This window comes from Tamandua tetradactyla, chromosome 7 (genome assembly GCF_023851605.1).
Source record: "Tamandua tetradactyla isolate mTamTet1 chromosome 7, mTamTet1.pri, whole genome shotgun sequence".
Classification (NCBI taxonomy): Eukaryota; Metazoa; Chordata; class Mammalia; order Pilosa; family Myrmecophagidae; genus Tamandua; species Tamandua tetradactyla.
This window is the reverse complement of record NC_135333.1, coordinates 58,327,663-58,348,437: the sequence shown is the minus strand read 5'-3', so window position 1 is coordinate 58,348,437 and position 20,775 is coordinate 58,327,663. Positions and strand designations below refer to the sequence as shown.

At 32.8% G+C, this 20,775-nt stretch overlaps 1 protein-coding gene across 10 annotated transcripts in view; it reads left to right on the top strand.

Annotated features, from left to right (window-relative positions):
* TASOR2 (transcription activation suppressor family member 2) overlaps positions 1 to 20,775 on the top strand; it is an 83,697-nt gene that overhangs the window by 31,022 nt on the left and 31,900 nt on the right. For 7 of the 10 annotated variants that reach the window (XM_077169515.1, XM_077169510.1, XM_077169513.1 and 4 more), the window contains exons 2-14: positions 164 to 297; positions 5,046 to 5,191; positions 5,487 to 5,582; positions 6,683 to 6,755; positions 9,823 to 9,914; positions 11,903 to 12,040; positions 12,187 to 12,311; positions 12,394 to 12,413; positions 12,513 to 12,612; positions 14,639 to 14,739; positions 15,421 to 15,524; positions 20,370 to 20,442; positions 20,547 to 20,609. In XM_077169515.1, the coding sequence (XP_077025630.1) occupies positions 12,286 to 12,311; positions 12,394 to 12,413; positions 12,513 to 12,612; positions 14,639 to 14,739; positions 15,421 to 15,524; positions 20,370 to 20,442; positions 20,547 to 20,609 (487 nt within the window). In that variant the 5' untranslated portion in view covers positions 164 to 297; positions 5,046 to 5,191; positions 5,487 to 5,582; ... (2 more) ...; positions 11,903 to 12,040; positions 12,187 to 12,285. Of the gene's footprint in view, positions 1 to 163; positions 298 to 5,045; positions 5,192 to 5,486; positions 5,583 to 6,682; positions 6,756 to 9,822; positions 9,915 to 11,902; positions 12,041 to 12,186; positions 12,312 to 12,393; positions 12,414 to 12,512; positions 12,613 to 14,638; positions 14,740 to 15,420; positions 15,525 to 20,369; positions 20,443 to 20,546; positions 20,610 to 20,775 lie in introns of those variants that run through there. The other 3 variants (XM_077169512.1, XM_077169518.1, XM_077169519.1) reach the window with 3 other exon arrangements.

Below are 20,775 nucleotides of genomic sequence, written 5' to 3'. Positions count from 1 at the left end.
CAAATTTAGCGCTTAACTGTGGAGATTTGTCAAAAGGAGGTAATAGACATAGAGTTATAGGTAATGTAAAATAGATCATCAGTAAACACTTGTTTATATAGTACATATGCCACTAATAGAACTATTCATTTTATGATGTAATTTTTTTCTTTTTTTATTTTAGCATTTATGACATTAACAGAGAACAGGACTATGACAAGAATTCTGGGGGTATACTTGGTGAAAATGAATTAAGACCACCCTCCCAGCTACATTCTCTCATAGAGAAGATCGAGACAGGGTTCATATCAGAAAAGAGTGGGTATTCAACTAAGTGCTATAAGTTATTCTAATGAATCCAAAGTAGAACGATAAAATATTTAAGTTTTTTGAATTTTAATTTAGATCATATAAAATGAAAGGACTTTTTATATTATAATTCCCAATAGCTACAAATGTTTTTATGATCATTAGTCTAAACACTATAGGTGATTACGTTTTCAAATTGTATCATAAAAGGTATCTGTTCAAGGAAAATTGTCAGATTCCTCTCTTTGTATTTCTTTTACGTTGACATATTCTAAATAATAAAAGTAATACATGTTTGTGTGAGAAAAACCTAAATTGTAGTAAAATGTAATGTAGTAATCACTTTTATCTACTTCCAGATCTCAATAACCATTGGTGTAACCACTGTTGCAGTTTGGTTTCCCATTCTTCTAGATCTTTTCCTGCAGAGTATGACAGATTTGCCTTGCTTTTATTTAATATTTGCAAAGTGTTTTCTGTTGGTGGCAATTTAAGTTGTTTACAGTGTTGCTATAATTGATGCTGATGCATGGAATGTCCTTGTAGATATATATCCTGTGTACTTGTGCAAGTATTTCTAAGGAGTACATTCCTAGAAATGGAATGGTTATAAGGAATACACATTTAAGTTTTTTTAGGTCTTACCATATTGTACTCCTAAAAAATTATCTGTCAAACTGGCAATGCTTTAATATCTTAAAATAAAAATATTTAGGATGAGGTGATTAAGGAAAGGTCTCTTCCTCCAATAACTAATAAATGGTATACTTAGACTAGCTGTATAATATCATTGATGATATTAATGTAAGTTAGGTTGCAATGCTTGTATAGGGAGCACTAATAAGGGCCTTTAATGGCAGTCATATTATTGGGTTCTGAGTGTTTCTGCCTTTGATTAATGCCATTGCTTAATGCACAAACAAGACATACTATCCTAAATGTTCTGGGGGAGATGTAGAAGTGGTTAGCTTTTGTTGAAATTATTGTGATACCTAAGGTTGTGGAAATAAGATCATAACATCATCTACTTTCAGACCAGATGCTTTAAGTAATGGAAAACAGATGCCTGTGGCACAGCATTGGAAATTGGTTTATAATTTTCTTATCCCTCTTATTAGACATTAGAAAGAGACTAAAGTGCCCCAGACACACTTAGCAACTCTGTGATGGATTTTGAGGAGAAGGAGAGATTGACAGAGGCACTTCACTTAAAGCAGAATCTGATCTGTATCAAACTTAATTTACAAGGCTGAATCCAAAAATAGCAGAGAAATGTGCCTAGAGCCGGGTGCTACAGGAGAAAATATTAACTCAGTTTCTGGAGCTAGTTAAGACTGAACTTAAACTTTCTCCAAATGCTCTTCATTGATCAATCAAGCCCTAAGATATACTCTTTACACTTTACAGACAGGTAGTTTTCAAGTTATATTCTTGGATGTTGTTTTACCTTTCTTTTTTGTTTATTTGTTGGTTGGTTGTTTTTTATTTTAGGTTTCTTTGTGAAATAGCTTCCTCTTCATTTTCTTAATGCTCTGATAACCTTACATGTTTGAAGAAAGCATGTGTATTGTTCAGCAAAAATGGAACCAGTCATTTATTGAGTGCTCATATTGTTCGTGTTCGAATATTAATTAGGCTCTTTAATGAAGCTATGTCTTGTAGAGACGAGAGTATCAAATGGTTTTCTAGATAAAGGTTTCATCCATTTCCTCATTTATAAAGCAGGAAACTGATGTGCCTTCTTGAGAGTGTCATTGAAGTCATTTATTATGAAGTCATGAAAGATTCCAGATTTGCTCTTGCTTTCAGACAGCTTTTGTGTTTTTTGTGCTTTTCCTTCTAACCATAAAATTTGCTCTGGTTTTCAATTAACTTTGCTTTTTTCATGCTTTTCCTTATAACCATAATATTATTGCTTTTATAAAATATGCTGCTATTTGGAGAATGATTACATAAGGGAAGAGCATTTTTTAAAAAAATAAATAGCTTTGAGACTAAAAATTTATAAGCACAGAATAATTCATTTGCTACTTGTTCCTCCTTGATGTGTTAAATCATTAGCTTTTTATAACCTCTGGAACAGTATGTCCCCATGGTGGTATAAATAAAGGGTTCTCTTACTATATGTATTTAAGAAACACTGTGTTAAAAAAGTTAGTTTTTTTTTTAATTGCACTGTTTCCAGAGTTTTCAGTTTATTACTGTGCATTGTGATGCTCAGAAATGGGGATATTTGTGGTATTTGGTGCTTTCTAAACTTAAAAGCTATGCCTACCTATTAATATCTTGCAGAATTTAGAGAAGTTGATAATCACAGGATGTGCATTTCCAAAGTTATGACAACTTTTGTTTTTTTCACTGTCAGCAACATATTTCTCAAATATTGGGTCTCAGAAAATACTTGGTTAGATTTTTGAAAATTACGTTGATTATTGGTTATTATGTCAGTGGCATCTTAAAATGAATTTATAGATGTTCAACCTTCCCTGTGTGTTTTGAATAATATAGCCCCTCAAAAGAAGCTGTAATTTTAACTGTTACGACTATTATGCTATTTGAGTCTATTCAGAGTATCATATTTTTACAGTACTGTATACTGATACTGAACTTGAAAGTGAAACTGGACAAAAGTAAAAGTAAATTTAAAAGGACAATTGTAGTCCAAATTAGTTTTATTGACGTTTTTGTTTTCATTTTTGTAGTAAACTAGTTTTTTTAAATCTATTGTTGGTAAATTAATTTTAATTAAAATGCTTTTTTTCATTAACTTAAAAAATTTTTTTATTATGAAATATAACATATACAAAAAAGCAGTAAATTTCCAAGTACATTTTAACAGGTAGTTATAGAACAGATTTTAAAGTTTGGTATGGATTATAGTTCCACAATTTTTTCTTTTAGCTGCTCCAAGACACTGGAGACCAACAGAAGTATCAATATAAAAAGTCGGCAGTCATACTTATTTGTTAAATCTCATCTTCTGTTATACTCCTCCTTCTTTTTAAATAACATATATACATAAAAGCAGTAAATTTCAAAATACATCACAACAATTAGTTGTAGAACAGATTTCAGAGTTTGGTGTGGGTTATACTTCCATAATTTTAGGTTTTCATTTCTAGTTGCTCTAAGGTGCTAGAGGCTAAAATAAATGACAGCATAATATCAGTATAATGATTCAGCAGTCATAGTATTTGTTAAACCCACCCTTTTCTGTATAACTCCACTAACACCTTTGATCTTTCTCCCACTGTTTAGGGGTATTTGGACTATGCCCATTCTAAATTTTTCATGTTGGAAGGGGCTGTCGATAATGTGGGATTGGGGAATGAAACTAGTTGATGTTTTGGAAGGGCTAGCCCTTCTGCATTTAAGGACTTACCTGGTCCAAGGATCCATCTGGAGGTTGTAGGTTTTGAAAAGTTACCGTAGTGCATGGAACCTTTGTAGAATCTTATATATAATGCCCTAGATATTCTTTAGGATTGGTTGGAATGGTTTTGGTTGGGGTTTGGCAAGTTATGATAGGTAGCGATGTCTAACTGAAGCATGCGTAAGAGTGACCTCCAGTGTAGCCTCTGGACTCTATTTGAACTCTCTGAGCCTTATTTGTTGCACTTCTTTTCCCCTTTTTTATCAGGATGGCATTGTTGACCCCATTATGAGGGCCAGGCTCATCCTTGGCGGTCATCTCCCATGCCACCAGGGAGATTTTCATCCCTGGATGTCATGTCCCATGTAGGGGGGAAGGCAGTGGTTTCACGTGCAGAATTGGGCTTAGAGAAAGAAAGGCTACATCTGAGCTACAAAAGAGATTTTTTCCATTAACTTTTAAACTTTACCGTAGTTGACCAAGTTCTGGTAGAAGTAGGAGGTCATGTTCTTGTACTCTTACTTATACTGTATGTTAAACTTCCAATAATATGTAAATCATTTATGAATAATGCCTATGTACCCCCTTCCCAACCTTGGTAAAGAGAAAATACAAATAGAGTATATAATCTAAATGATTAAATGTTAAAATCATTCGTTAAGCTCAGTTCTTGCCAAAGTGAAGGCTGTGAAATCAAAAGGCACAAAGGGTCAACCAAGAACACTGTTAAACTGGATCAGTAGTTTTCAGTTAGGAAACATGCCTCTTATGAGAAGCATATGTCAGAATCTCTGGGATAGCACATGGATATGGTTTGAAAAAAAGCACTTTTCTAAAAAAGTAATAAAGTGTTTTTCTTGGCTGATGAGGAATCCCGAAAGATACAATGATTTCTTATGTGTCTGATGAGTGGGCAATGGTAAATCCCTTAAAAAATAATCTATTGACTTGTTTGGGGATTTGATGAGAAGATGAGAAGTGTGTAAGTTCATCAGAATGTGACGTAGGTTAAAAAACTAAAGGCTGAGAAACAGTGGTCTAAGAGATGGTTAACTGCAGCTTGACACTACAGTTGGGTCTGCTTACCAAATATAGAGGCACAGCTTTAAACCAAAAGGCATAAGGATCTATCAGGGTGTGTTTTAGCTCTTGTATTAAAAGTTATTCACCTTCAACTGTAGTTTTTTTAGATTATTTTCTTCACATGAGAAGTCTTTTAAGATAGTTAAGGCTGTACATATATGATAGTCATAATACTATGAATTTCTTGGTGTACGGGAGTGAAATAGGAAAAGTGTTCAGTGATATTTAGTGTGCCACTTTTATTTAACCCCATCTTTTGACTATCTTAAACAGTTGCATTATTTTTGTTTGTGTTTTACAGTTTTTGAGACAGTGTCCTTGAGTTCAGACTCTGTCTTCCAGAGGGCAGTTTCAATTCTCCATACTTCTTACTTGGACTCTGCATCTGAGCATGGTTTTCAATACAGTCAAGTGACTTTGGTGAAAAATGACATTTTCTTAAATGAGGTGAGGTGCTTGGTACACACTGTGTGTGAGTTAGTTTTATTTTAGTTTAAAAAAATAGTCCCATCATTTTGAGTATATAAGCCTAGTTCTTTTTAGTTATCACATTTCAGATGAGATCAAAGATCCTTGGAAATAAATAGTCTCTTGGAGGGTAATAATAAATACTAGGGAATAGAAAAATGATAAATTTCATTAGTTTTTTTTTAACAGGAGGAATTCAAATGATACAAATTTAAAATTAATTTACAGGCAAAATAGCTTGTTTATAGCTTTTGGTCATTTTCTCTTTATACAGTACAAAACTTTTTACCAGCAAAAAAAAGCAAGTGATTATACTCAGGAAGAACTTCAAGAAACTTACGGGTTTCTTCTGTTTGAAACTGAAAATCAGGTAAGGGAACTAGGATGTAGGAAATTAATTTTGTGGTATTAATGTACAAAATTAATGATGTCACTATTCTAAAATATTTGTATTTCAGTTCTCTAAGATTTGTAAGATTTGTAATCTCTAAGATTTGTAAGTACTGTCTTTTCTAGTACTTAGTTTGATGACAGAAATTCAACATGAGATTTGATTTCTACATTTTTCATACTTCCTCTGTACTTTTATCATACATATATTTGTAAGCTTATGGTTTAATACAGGTCTCTCCAGTTAGCAATGCCTTTTAATGGATTGAATAGCAATTTCTCCATTCTGGGTCATTCTTTACATAGATTTGTTTCCCATGGAGATTTTTTAAGTTTGAATCATATGGTTTGGTGAAATAAGGTGGTCAGTTTCAGCATTCTTGTTTCTTGGAATTTTTTCATACCTGTCTTTGAAGATTGAGTATCCATTTTGTCGCTTGTACTTAGTTGTGGGAGAAGAAAATTGCTGCGTGCAGAATGTCTCCAAAGATGTGTATAACTTCCTAGAGATAATCTTAGTAATACTAGATATCTATAATTGAAACTTAAAGCAACTAAAAAGTAAAACTTTGGTTGGGTTAGTGATCTGTAAGGAACACAGGTAGATTTGCTTAAAGAATAATTAACTAACATATGGGAGTTGTTTTATAATACTGGAAGCATTTATGTATTTAACTTACTTAATCATCTAAATCCAAATAAGACTGGAAGCATTTATGTATTTAACTTACTTAATCATCTAAATCCAAATAAGATATTCTATTGGTTCATACTAAAAAAGATATTTGGAGGTAAGATATTTTCAAACTTAATGACTACCAAAGCTGTAATTAGAAAGGAAATCTTCAAGAGAGGACTAGTCTTAATTTTGCTGGTAACAGTTTTGTTAACAGAAATGGTAAAATTTTTTAAATACTTTGAACCAGTAACTAAAACATGATTGATTTATATAAACTTGCTTTGTGCTATGAATGCATGGAGTATGTAGATTCTATATTTATTTTAAAGTTTATAGAGTATAGCATTTCATTGCCTCCAAAGACTGGCCATGATAAGCAAAGTATTATCTTTTGTTTGAAGGCCAGATTGGTATGTCAGCGTGGACTGTGTGTTGGCAGCAGTGCTATTACCACTCTGGGTGATCCAGCCAAAGGTAAGTCCATAAAAAAAGGATCTTGGGCAGGCAACAGTGGCTCAGTGGCACAGTTCTTTCCTGCCATGCCGGAGACCCAGGTACAATTCCCAGAGCCTGCCCAAGCCAAAAAAAAAAAAAAAAAAAGAATCTCTTCTTTTATAAGACGAAATGAGGTTTAGTTTACTTCATGAGATACTTATATAAAAGTCAAATTCAGTTAATGACAAACAGATAATAATCTTTAGAATCAGAACTTTAAATATACAAATGAGCTTAGAGTCTACAACTTAAGGTTTTTCAACAGGGGTTACGTGATGAGAACTCTTTAAAGGGATGGTTGCACTAGAAAAGACACAAGAAGGTATTTTTAGTACCAAGAGATTAATAAAATTGACAAGTGGTAATGAGCATTTCTTAATAGAAATACAAAATAGATAGAATTGATCAAAGTTGGCAACTATGGAATGAGGAATAAGAGAGGAAATAATCAAATAGAAGGTTTCAATTTATACTACATTGATATTATTAATGGAAAAGAAACACAGAAGGAAAGAAGCAGATTGGTAAATGAACTGATTCAGTTAAAAGAGAAAGGTAATCTAATGGTTAAGAACATGGGTTGGCACTAAATGTCTGTCAGTTTCCTTGTCTATAAAATAGGTAAAACTACCTTAATGTGTTGTAAGAATTAAATGGGATTATGTAAAGTGCTCAGCCCAAGAATTGGTACATAGTAAGCTCTCAGTAAATGCACACTATTCCTTTTTGAGTTAATTTTGAGAAAATAATGAGATTTCCATAAATATTTCTGGAAGATATCTAGCAGGTGGTAAAATAGTAGGTAAAGGAATCAGGACTTGAAATGGGAGTCTGGGTGGGAGTGGGGAAGGGGTAGAGGCGAGGTGCCATTTGGAGTCAAGGCATTGTTACATAGGAATTTTGAAAGGAGTAGATGACAACAGAATTTTGGGATTGAATTGGGAACAGGGGATGGAGGTGGATAGGATAGAATGAGAAAAGGGTTAAAGGCAGCCAGAGAATGTAGAATCAGGAAATGGAGTTTCACAGAATTCGGAAGGATCTCAATGAAGTATTTGAGATTTGGTATTTGGCGTGTCAGATGCTACAGAATATGGATATCAGGACTGAGAAAGATCATCGGACTTGACTATTTTTTTTTTTATTTGAAAGCTTTATTGAGATATAGTTCACATGCCAGAAAATTTGCCCATCTGAAATGTACAATTCAGTGTTTTTTAGTTTATTCACAAAGTTGTGCAACCATTACCATAATCAATTTTGGAATATTTTCTCTACACCAAAAAGATATCCAGTACCTGTTAGTAGTCACTCTTCTATCCACCCCACCTCTAGCACTGAATAACCACTAATTTACTTTCTGTCTCTAAATTTGCCTATTCTAGACATTTCGTTATAAATGGAATCACATATTAGGTGATCCTTTGAGACTGCTTTCACTTAATATAATGTTTTCAAGTTTCATCCATGTTGTAGCATGCATATATCAGTACCTCATTCCTTTTTTGGCCAAATTATATTCCATTGTATGAATATACCACATTTTGTTTATTCATTCATCAATTGATAGACCTTTGGGTTATTCCACTTTGGGCTATTATGAATAATACTGCTATGAACATTCATGTGCAAGTTTTGTGTAGACATATATTTTCATTTTTCCTGTGCATGTACCTAGGAGTGAAATTGCTGGGTCATATAGTAACTATGTAAAATAAAATTTTTAAAATTTACATTCAGCTCGTCTTCTTAAGGACATTAAAGGGGATAAATTCATAATCCCAGTAACATTTTTCTTTTCTAGTTCTTTGTACCCGACTCTCTTCATTATGAAAGATTCAAACATATAAAAAGATTAGAGAAAATAGTATAATATACCCATCACCTAATTTTGACTGTTTGCTTCATTTAATTTTATTTATTATTTTTTGCTGAAGAATTTGGAATTGATTACAAGTAAATACCTCAGCATGCATTTCTAAAAATAATAACATTTTCCTACACAACTACAGTCTTATTTTATTGCCAGTGTTTGAGAGACTGACTTCAGCAGAGAGGTATAAATAAAAGCTGGATTGTTTCTAAGAAATGCCTATTCTTCATAAACACATATACTAAGGTTGATAATAAAATAGCATTGCATCTTGTGTACATTTTGTATCTTAGACTCATATGGAAATGGATAGTTCTGTGTATAATCATAATACTTTGTATTAATAATATAATATAATGTTTTATAGTTTATTGATCTTTTTAAATCTTTATGAGAACCTTGTAGTTTATGTATATGTTACCCAAACCTTGCTGGGCCACCCTTTCCTGGTTACGAAGTAGAAAACCTGGAACTGGAACCCACATATTCTCTGACCACAAATTCATTGCTCATTTTGAATTTAGTAAAATGGCATGTGAAGCACATAGCTCATACCCAATTAATGTTAATTTCCTCTTTCCTTTCCCAGTAAACATGTGAGATAATTTAGATTTATCATATTAACATTGAAGACTGTCATAATATGGTTTAATGTAAATTGTATATTCTGATTAATTAAAATTTGTAGAAAGAGATTCACACATTTTCCAAAATTTGCTAAATAACGAACACTTCATAGTTTCATATGAAGTTAATGGGACTTACTGACTATTATGACATTTGGTATATATATTTTCTAAATAAAGAATCTTGAAGAAAGACAAATTAGTGCATTTGTTAAAAAATGATAACGTGGGTTAACCAAGATTACATTTTCTTGTAATTTTTAGAGGTAGGATTGTGGTGGTCTCTAAACCAAGCCTGGCTATATCTGGGCAGTTTCCTAAACCAAAATTACCCCTCTGACCAGTGTTCACTCTCAGAGTTTACTGCTGTGAAGGTCGGTCAGTGAGAGTCTTTAAGGACACCTTTGTTTTAAGTGCTTTGCATTGCCTATTCTTATATTTAGCTACAGGTAACCAGTTAAAAATAGACATGCATGTGAATTTTATATGTATATGTGTAAACCATCTTTTTAAAGTGTAAATTAATCTATATCTTAAACTTTTATAGGTGTGTACATTTCCAAATACTCAGACTATCTTCATCCAAGACCATGGTATCATGGAAAATCTGGTTATGTTGTAATTTTTAATCTCATTAAGGTAAAGCCCAGATGTGTATTTATGTAATTTTTCTTTTAAAAAGTGAAGATTATCAATCTATGATAATGTTTTTTACGGATCATAGCTAAATATAGTTCTCACCAAAGACATTAGCACGTATCAGAGGGATACATGCTATTTTTTCTTTCCTTTACAAACAAAACTTTTTTGTTCATTTAATAGTTAATCTATGAACATGTTTTTAAAAAACTCAAAATAGCATAAAGGGTATTCAGTGATAAATCTTCCTCTCACCCCCATCCTGCAGTGCCATTTTTTTTTTTTTGCAGTGCCATTTTTAAGCATAAGTGGCAAAAAAAAAAAAAAACCAGTAGCTGCTTATGAAATATGATTATACTTCAGCTATGGAAGATGGATTTCAGGAAGTAGTGTTCATTGTCTGATTTAAATATTCAAAATAAGAAATCATTGCTTTCTTTATCCTTATAACATCCAGACCTTAGCATAACTGGCTTCCTTAATATGTTATTACGTTTTTACAGCTTCATGTGGCACCTGTAGTTGACAATCTCAGAAATTCTTAAATTTCCTCAAATAGTCCAGTATAAATGAATCATGAAATTAGAATGTCACCCAAACAGTAGGAAAACTGATTTAAAGGTTGTTGGGCTATTGAAGACCTGCTTTTATGGCCTTGTTTTGTTTTATCACTTTTGTTCTAGTTTTCTTACTATCTTAGGTTCTTTGGTTATGAATCCAACTCTACTGACTCATGATGCGGAAACTTTTCATATTCTAGTATTTTTATTCAAGAATTGGAAAGAAAATAGCATTGCATTGAAGTACACTCATTGCAGCTTTTCTTTCTTTAATCTTCCCTCTACTGCTGCGTGTTCTGCTACAGAAAGTATGCCTGTCAACTGAGATAATAAACATGGATTGATTTTTCATTTTTGTTAGATTGTACCAGCTTTGACTTCTTGCCACTATAACTCTCCCTGTATGGCTGAATATTGCTATTTATTTATTACTTAAAAGCCAGCCACAGTGAACATCATAAGATATTTGATAGGGAGAACGTAGAGATTGTGATTGCTTACTGAGAGATACTGTTTATATTCTTTGGTTATTTATATTTTTGTGGTGGACCTATATATGAAGAAGTGAAACTTTAATAACAACAAAAAATCCTTTTTCAAGAAAAACAACTACACTCTTGTAAAGACAAAAAAATTGCCTATAATTCCATACCTTACATTGATATATTTGGTATATTTTTATTTTTCCTTGTATATATATTTATTGATTTAACTTAGCATTATGTTGTGAACATTTTCTTATATCATTAATATTATTCAAAAATAGAATATTAGAATTCAATAGTATTTCATCATATGATAAACTTGACTGCTTTTTTTGGGGGGGGGGGAAGACATGTAACCCTTGAAGAAGAGAAATCTATAATGGGAAATGCTGCCAGCTGCTCAGTACTCAGGGGCAATGGCCCACTAATCACTTAAGCATGCATTTGCTCTTTGCTGAGTTACGGGGGGCCCTGGCTTAATAGAAGTACCTTTTTCTGTTAATTTATCATTGATAGCTTAATACTTCAGTTTGAAACTTATTTTTTGAAATTTTAGATATCATTTTTCATCTTTTATGTTTTAGTCATTGAATAGCTAATTTTGTTTGGCATCTATTTTTGGTTTTCTTTCAAAGCAGTTGTCTTTTAAATTCAGGGTGATTCATGTACTCCTTTGGTATAATGATAAAAGCTATGATCTTTTGCCTCAGAAAGGTGCCCAAACATACCACGTATTTTGATACAATTTTAAGAGGTTCATGGATAAACTATTCATTAAAACTATTGTTGGGCTTCAGATTATTGTTTTTCTAAAAAAACATGTTATTAACATAGTTAACTGTTAGTTGAAACATATCTTCTTTAGGCTACTTCTAAGTGAATCCTCGAATAAAGGTTATTGCTATTGGAAGACATCTGATTTGTCTTAATATTTTTATTCTAGGGAAAAGTCAAGTTTGTGCCTGAGAATTATACAACTAATTATACTAAGCCATCTTCTGGCTATGATTGCCATGAGGCTACAAATTCTAATGAGGTTTCTCACAAGACGAGTCGTTTTCGCGCCTTTGAACTGAGTCAGGTATCGTGGACTGTGAATAAATAAGACCCAAGATATGTTCCTGAATCTTCTGTATTAAATTTCAGGACTGGGTAGGGTTGAGATAAACTTAGATTGTATGTTATTCCATGGTGCTACTCTGGTAATATTTATTTTTCTACTTTCAGTATTACATCTATGAGCTTTCAGACAGCACTTTTATTGAACGACCCAGACAGATCTGTCCTTATGTAATTGTAGCTTTTCAGTACAGAGAACCTAAAACGATGGCAGCAGCAGCTCATAAAAGCATGTAAGTATTGATATGTATAGTTTGTTTTGCTGGATTTGTTTCCTTTGCTCTTACAAAAATGCTTCCTTTTTTTTTTTTCTAGGCTTGAACTCAGTGAAGATGGTAAGAAATTATTTCATTGCTTGTTCTTTAGTTTTTTTTTTTTAAGTAAAGGTATCATTAATAAATAATTAGTTTCTGTTTTACCCTCATTTCTTAAAGTCCTCATCTCTCCATGGAAAGGGAAGTTAATTATTCAAAGCTGTCTACTGTGCGATATAACTCTTTGGTCTACTTATGCTGCTGTTCTTCCAACACAGCTGTAAGTACTGAATTTTGTGTCCTTTTCCAGTGCTTATGTGTAAAAAAAAACTATTTTATACCAATTTCAAGGACTTGATGGGTGCACTGGCATAGAATATAGCAATTGTACTTGGTTTTAGATTAGGGTAATTTTAGATGGGTAGATTGATGTATAGAGCGCGAACATAGAATTCCAGCATTGACTTTTGGAAATAAATTAATTTTATAGCCTTTGACAAATCACTTTTTAAATCCTAATATTCTATTTCATTAATGGGATAATAGCTTCTCAAGATAAATTAAATTATCTGATACTAAAAGTTTGATTTTCCCCAGGAGACAAATTGAATTTGCCTAGACAGTGGATTTGGCAAATTATAGCTACTTCAATCCATAAGTCTTTGTTAGGATTTGCAATATCTGGCTGTCTAATTTCCACATGATTTTCCTGAAATGGTATTAAATGGAGTGACTATTATATGTATTTATATTATAATGAATTATTATAATGAATATTTTCTTCTGGGGAATTTTAAGAGGCATCGTGGGAAATCTTTTTATGCAGTCTGTTATTAGTTTGCAACCCAAACCATTGAAAGATAGATGTAATTTAATTGAAATGTTAAGGGATGCTATCAGAATTCATTTTCTTTTTAATGACTTTTAAAGAAGAGGTCAGGGGTATTATAACCCACAGAATGAAGTAAGAATTCTGTGAATGAGTAAGTGGGAGAAAAGAGAAAGTTCTTCCTTCCTAACTGTAGAGTATAATGTACATTCTAGCAAAAGTAGAAAGAATGATGGAATTTATAAAAGTCACCATTTGGCATCATTATAATAATCAGTGAATGCTAAAAATAATAGGTGAAAGTGTTATGATATTTTCCTTGTCTCAAAGTATTTCCTTGTAATTGCTCATTAATACCAAAGGGAAAAATAAAATCTTTATAATACAGGAAACTAGCAGATACCATCTTTAATCACCTGGTTAAACTAGCATCACCAATAATGCAATAGCCATCATGTGCCTTCTCATATGATACACAGAGAATGACATATCACTTCTCTGATATTCCTGCCAAAAATGATTCTGATCAGGAGGAAGCATCAGATATACCCAGATTGAAGGACATTCTGCAAAATAAATGGTCTGTATTCTTCAAAAATATCAAGGTCATTAAAGATAATGAAAGCCTAAGAAATAGTTACAGATTAAAGGATACTACAGAGATATGATAATTAACTGCAATGTGCAGTCCTGGATTGGATTCTGGATGAGGGGAAACAATTATTTTCTTTTCTTATAAAGAACGTTAGTGAGATAGTTGGTGAAATCTGAATAAGGACTGTAGGTTAAATAATAGAACTTTATCATTGTTAATTTCTTGATTTTGGTTATTGTTTTATGGTTGTCTAAGAAAATGTCCTTTTTTTTAAAGAAATGCACACAGAAGTATTTAAGACTAAGGGGACATTGTATTTGCAACTTACTTGCAAAAGGTTCAGAAAAAATATGTGTGTATATAGAATGTATGATAAAGCAAACATGATAAATGGTAACATTGGGGGAATCAGATGAAGTGTGACATAAGAGAATTCTTTGTACTATTTGAGTTTAAAAGTATTCCAAAATAAGTTTTAAAAAGGAGGGGTTGGAAGGAATCAGGGATGTGATGCAAAAGATATGAATCATTCTCTGGCACTGCACTATAGGCAATCCAGTATTAATCAGATTTTTACATAGCCTAATTTTTAATTAATTTTCGATTCCAATATTCATAATTCTTTTACACGTCTGTATGTTTTGCTTATTTCAAAAATATATGCAGTCATAAAATGTAAACATATATGCAGCCTTGATCTATGGTCTATTTGAAAATCTATAATATTTACAATTATGCATATTATTTGACCTGGGAGTTTATCAATTTAAGAATTTTTTTGTGACTATGATAGTATTGTCACATTTTATATTACAAAACAAAAAATTATGGCGCTATAGATAGCATTAATATTTATTACACTGGTATTGTTTTATTTTTTAGACCACAGGAACTAGAGTTTCAGTATGTAATGAAAGTGTCTTCTTTGAAAAAAATACTACCAGAAGCTGCCTTTAGAAAACAGAACTACTTAGAGCAAAAAGGTCTGTTAAAATAAAGTGATACACTGCATGTCTTGGACTTTTCCCAACTATTTCTTACTATCGCTTCCAAATGCATGCATACATACATACACACACCTCTGTTTTGTCTTAGGTAGTTCTTAACCAGGGTATTTTGTGAAAGGAAGTTCTATAGTTGCTGTGTTATTCATTTCCTTGGAGGCCAACTAGAAACTGCAAAAGGTGGTTACATCTAAGATGACAAAGAATATCATTAATATCATGCTGAGGGAACTAAGCCAACTGTATGCTTTAAAATAATTTGAAATGACAAGCTAGTTGAGGGAGAACAGAGCTTTTTTTATTGTCTTAATTGTGTTTAAAGTATGCAAATGAAGGAAAACAGAGAGAAGGAAATTTTATGGTCATTAGTCAATTCATGGATCATTGGTGTTTGCTATTTGTATAATATTTGCTTGTACTGTTAATTCTACAGTGGTATAAATATAAATGAGGGCATTGTTTTAAAATAATTCAGTAGTTTTTTTTTAAGGAGTTTTATAACCATGACCATTGAAAGATAAATGTTTTTTTGAGTAATATCCCTAGTTCTTTTCACCTTTTTATAAAATGAACAAATTGGTTATAAAAAATAGCAGTTTAAAATGAGAAATATAGCAGTTTAAAATGAGAAATGTTTTGTTTTTCTTATGTTTTCTACAGTCTATCATCAAGATATGTGCTTCAATTTATATGAGGTGGAACTGTCAAACAGACAAGGGGAAAAAATAGATAAACTAACAGAATACATGAAACTGAAGGGATTGGTAAGAATCTGCAATTTAAAATATAAGATTTTTTTTCTTAAGTTGAGAAATTTATATCAACTTACCAGTTGGTTGTGCTTGGATTCAATTACTTTAGCTTGATAAGAAGGATTTTCATCGTTTAATATTTATTGACCATCAGTATATCCCCACTGTATCTCATTTACTTTTTTATCTCAATTTATATTACCGACTATAAGAAACAAAACGGAATATTTTTTCTCAAATCCTTTTTTTGTTGTGGTTGTTTTGCTTTATTTGACAAAAGAATTGGCTTGATTCCTAGAGCTTCTGCTTAATAGAGTCCCAAGGGAGAGAAACTTCCTTAAAGGTGATCTGTATCATAATCCACAGGTTATAAGGAAGAAAAAAAGTTGCCGCTTCTACTTTTTCCATAGTCTCAAGTAAGATTCTCTGAGAAATATAGGACTCAAAGGATTTGCTCCATTCCATTAACCAGGGTTCCTCTGTGTGACAATAGGAATAGATGCTTGAACCAGAGTCTCAGCCTGAATTACAGTGAATATTTCCTAAAAATCAATAGATTAAAATAGAAAGAAGGTATATATAAGCTGTGCAGTTAACCTGTCTTAGTGATAGATGGTTTGCATATAACAGAAACCCAAACTGACTTAAACAATGAAGGGATTTAAATTCTAGGTGGTAAGGCAGGTTCAAGTACTGTTTATTCAGGTCTCTAGCTCTTTCTTTCTCTATGGCTCTTTGAGCTCTGCCCCCCTCTGGGTGGTGTTTTTTTCCTTAGACTAGTCAAAGAGACTGCCATCAGCAGGCAGGGCTACATGCTTCCTTTTCACATCCAGAAGAAAGAGAAAGAACCCTTCCTTCAAGCTGTCACTTCAGTCTCATTAGACCAGTTTATATTATCTGCACTTTCCTCTACTAGAAGCTGAAAAAGGATGGGTTACACTGATAAGTTTAGGTCACTGAGGACCCATTCTCTGCAGTTGGGTATACATTAGCTCCCACCCTATGTCCAGTAGAGTGCCACAGTAGAGGAGAACTGTCTCTTCAAAGAACAGTCTTAATCGCTGGTGAGGTGGAATGGGGGAAATTGGATGCTGAATAGATAAGTCTTGAATGTCTGCTTTAGGATTATACTCTAGTTTTGTTTTCATAAAGCGTAGTTTGTTTTAATTTGGGAAATAAAGAAAATACCAAGATATTTTCAGAAAATTTATTAGTCAAGTGACTGCTTGTGAATGGAAAGGAGTAAAGATTTAATGCAGAGTTTTGTTTTTAAGCCTGTTTATTAATGATTATTAATAGAATTTGTGTATCATATGGTTTGTCTTTCTTCTCCATGCTTCTTTTCCTGAGCATTTGTTTACATATCTATTTACCCAACTAGACATTGAGTTCCTTGAGGGCAAGTATTATGCCTTTAAGCATGTTTGACTCCTTACTGCCCAGGGTATAATGAGCAAGCAATAAATGTCCCTTGAAATAAAGTGCATGTGAGATTATACAAGCATACTTTGTCCATTGTTTTGTTGTTTTTTTGTATGTTGTAATGTAGAGTCACATTTCATTATTTTTCCATGTGCGTATCCCATTATTGCAGCACCATTTGTTGAATTGTTTGTTTGTTTTTTTGGGAAGTACATGGACCAGGAAATCGAACCCTCGTCTCCTGTATGGCAGGCAAGAATTCTACCACTGAATTACCCTTGTACTCCCTCATACCTCATTTTATTGCACTATGCAGATATTGCAATTTTTACAGTAGAGGGTTTGGGCAACCCCACCATGAGCAAGTCTGTTGGTGATATTTTTCCAACAGCATTTTCTCACTTTGTATCTCTTTGTCACATTTGGTAATTCTTGTAATATTTCAGATTTTTTCATTGTTATTATGTCTATTACAGTTTTTGTGGGGGGCACCACAAACTGGACCCTTATAAGACTGTGAACATAATCAGTAAATATTTGTTCTGACTGTTCCACCAACCAGCTCTTGCTCCATCTCTCTCCCCTTCCTCCTATTCCCTGATATACAACTATATTGAAGTTAGGCCAATTAATAACCTACAGTGGTCTCTCAAGTATTCTAGTAAAAAGAAAGTTTTACATCTCTCACTTGAAATCAAAAGCTAGAAATGATTAAGTTTACTGAGGAAGGTACATCGGAAGTCAAATAGGCTGAAAGCTAAGCCTCTTGGGCCAAACAAATAAGTTGTGAATGCAAAGAAAAAATTCTTGAAAGAAATAAAGTCCTACTCCAGTGAATGCATGAATGGTTAGAAAGCCAAACAGCCTTATTGCTGATATGGAGAATGTTTTAGTGGTCTAGATAGGAGATCAAACCAGCCACAGCATTACTTAAAGGCAAAATCTAATCCAGAGCAAGGTCCTACTCAGTTTTTTGAAGACTGAGAGAGGTAAGGAAGCTACAGAAGAAAAGTTTGAAGCTAGCAGAGGCTGGTTCAGGAGGTTGAAGGAATCAAGCCATCTCTATCACATAAAAGTGCAAGGTGAAACAGCATGTGCTGATGGAAAAGCTGCAGTGAGTTATCCAGAAGATCTAGCTAGATAACTGATAAATGTAGCTGCGCTAAACAACAGATTATCAGTGTAGATGAAACAGCCTTCTATTAGTAGAAGATGCCATCTAAGACTTTCATACTTAGAGAGAAATCAGTGCCTGGTTGCAAAGCTTGAAAGGACAGGCTGACTCTCTTGTTAGGAGCAAATGCAGCTAGTGACTTCCAGTTTGATGCCTATTTACCATTCTGAAAATCCTAAATTTCTTAGGAATTATGCTAAGTCTACTCTGCCTGTGCTCGCTAAATGGAACCACAAAGCCTGGAAGACATAACATCTGTTTACAACCTGGTTTACTGGGTATTTTAAGCCCACTGTTGAGACCTACTGCTCAGAAAAAAATTCCTTTCAAAATATTACTGCTTAATGACAATGCACCTGGTCACCCAAAAGCTCTGACATAATTCTGTTGCACATTTAATAGACTCCAGTCTAATGTAAACATAACTTTCATATGCACTGGGAACTTGAAAAAAATTTGTGTGCCTCACTTTGTTATAGTATCACATTATTATGGTGATCTGGAACCGAACCAAAAATATCTACAAGGTATACCTGTACCTAGTACATTGCAGTTCAAGAGCAGTACAGAGCAAAGTCTGGTTTTAAAAGAGTGTTAGAAACATGTATGGATGTATTTTTCTGCGTGTATATATATATCAAAGAGATTAGAAGAAGATACTTAAAAGATTGTATGCTTTGTCTCCTCAAAGGTTACAATAAGAACATATATACCATTTATACATAATTTGAGATACTAACAAGATATATACTACATATATCTGTTTTATAAAAATGAATGGTTTTAATAGATATAAAGATTGACTTTCCCTTTACATTATAAAATTAAAGTGTAGTAAATGTAGAGGCTAATTATTATCACTTTCACTTTTTACATCAATAAAAAATGAAACAAAAATTGTACCTCTTTGCAGTTTAATAGATACCAAAACTGTTGGTGTAAATGTGTGTATGTGTATGTTTATTTCATAATTCTGTATTGGATGCTTACCATGTGTTAGAAGCAGGAATACAAAGTAGTTGCTTCCATCAAGGAGGGTATGAGAGTATGGAGGAGACAAAACTGTAAACCATCAAATGCCATAGGGATTATAATAAAAATGTGTGGAGACTCAAAATAGTGATCCTTCCTATGAGTGAGATATCAGTTTCATAACTTAGTACTAATAAAATAATTGGAAAAGTATTTTATTTCATATTTTCATTGCTATTGAATAATTTGTTGATTTACCATATCATATCAGCTTTTGAAGTAAAATGTTCTTTCACTTTATTCTGTAAAATAGTATATTGTGTTTAGTTGTTTTTTTTAACTGAAAAAGTGTTTGAATATTGGATTTTATGTTTGTTATGTGTATGTAGTTTATTGAAATGGTGAACAACAGAAAAGAACTGTTAACTTTATATTATGATTTAGAAAGAAATCTTTTAGATATCTCAATCCTGTTTATTATTTCTCTTAATATCTTTCTGATGTTGGCTTAACAGAAGAAAGAGTTCCCTGACAGCTGACATTGTTCAAGATAGGGAGACTTGCTTCCCCTCATCCCTAGGGGAAAAATTCCTCTAAAAAAAATTTTGTTTTGACTTTGAGATTCTACCAAAAAAAAAAAAAAAAAAAAAAAAAGACACTACAGAGGACTATAGTAGAGGGAATAGAGAAGGGAAGTATTTCTTTTCTTTTCATAGGTATTTGTTATTGGCATGGGACATGATTATTTTATCTTCTGTGATTTTCGATTTCTTAGATTGGTATAGAAAGGATTCTTTTATTAGGTAATATCTTCCAGTCTTTCTAATTCCAGTTTTCTATTATATGTTTTGTGTAAACATGAGGTTAAGATGCTAATCATAAGAAAGAAAAGTAACAAACAACAACAAAACGCTTATCATAGGTCTGATTCATTGAATTTGCAGTGGCCAAATAATACCAGATTGGCTATTTAGGCAGCAGCAGGAAATGTCATCCATCTCAGTGAAATAAGGTTTTTCTGATTGATTTGTTATGTAGTTGAACAGTATTGTAAAAGTAACCCTTAGTGTTCTGGTTATTATATGTAGCCCTTAAACAGGCCAAGATTATTTGATAGCTAAGGAACTTGCTATTTCTGGTATTAGGGACAAAATTCCCTTGGTTCCCATAAATATTAATATTTCAAGATTTTCTTTTCATGAGTTCAATATCCCACTGAAAAGTGTGGTAGAGTGAGGAGAGAGAAAATGAAGAGTCTAGTTTCATATATATTTTTATGTTAATTTCAGGCAATCATCAAATGCTTAGAAGATCGGGGGTTCTTCATTTTACTTACATCATCAGCCTTAACGTCAGACACAGGTAAGCACAACTTTTTTGCAAAAGGAAAAAAACCAGTATGTTTTCTTTTGTTTTGTCACATCAACAACCTTAACATTTTTTCCTCTGATTTTCATTCTGCATAGATTTTGAAGATGAGCGGATAGGTCTGCATGGGTTGCATTTGTTCCATTCCTCCCTATCAACAGGTAAAAATACAATGACTTCCAGGTCACTAAATCTCCTGAATATTCTTCAGTGCTCATCTTGATTTCTCAGTAGCACCTGGCATTGTTAACTATTCCTTCTTTTAACCTCCCTGGTTCCTGCTTTATCATCTTTGCAGGATTATCCTTTCCTCTGAGCTTCAAACAC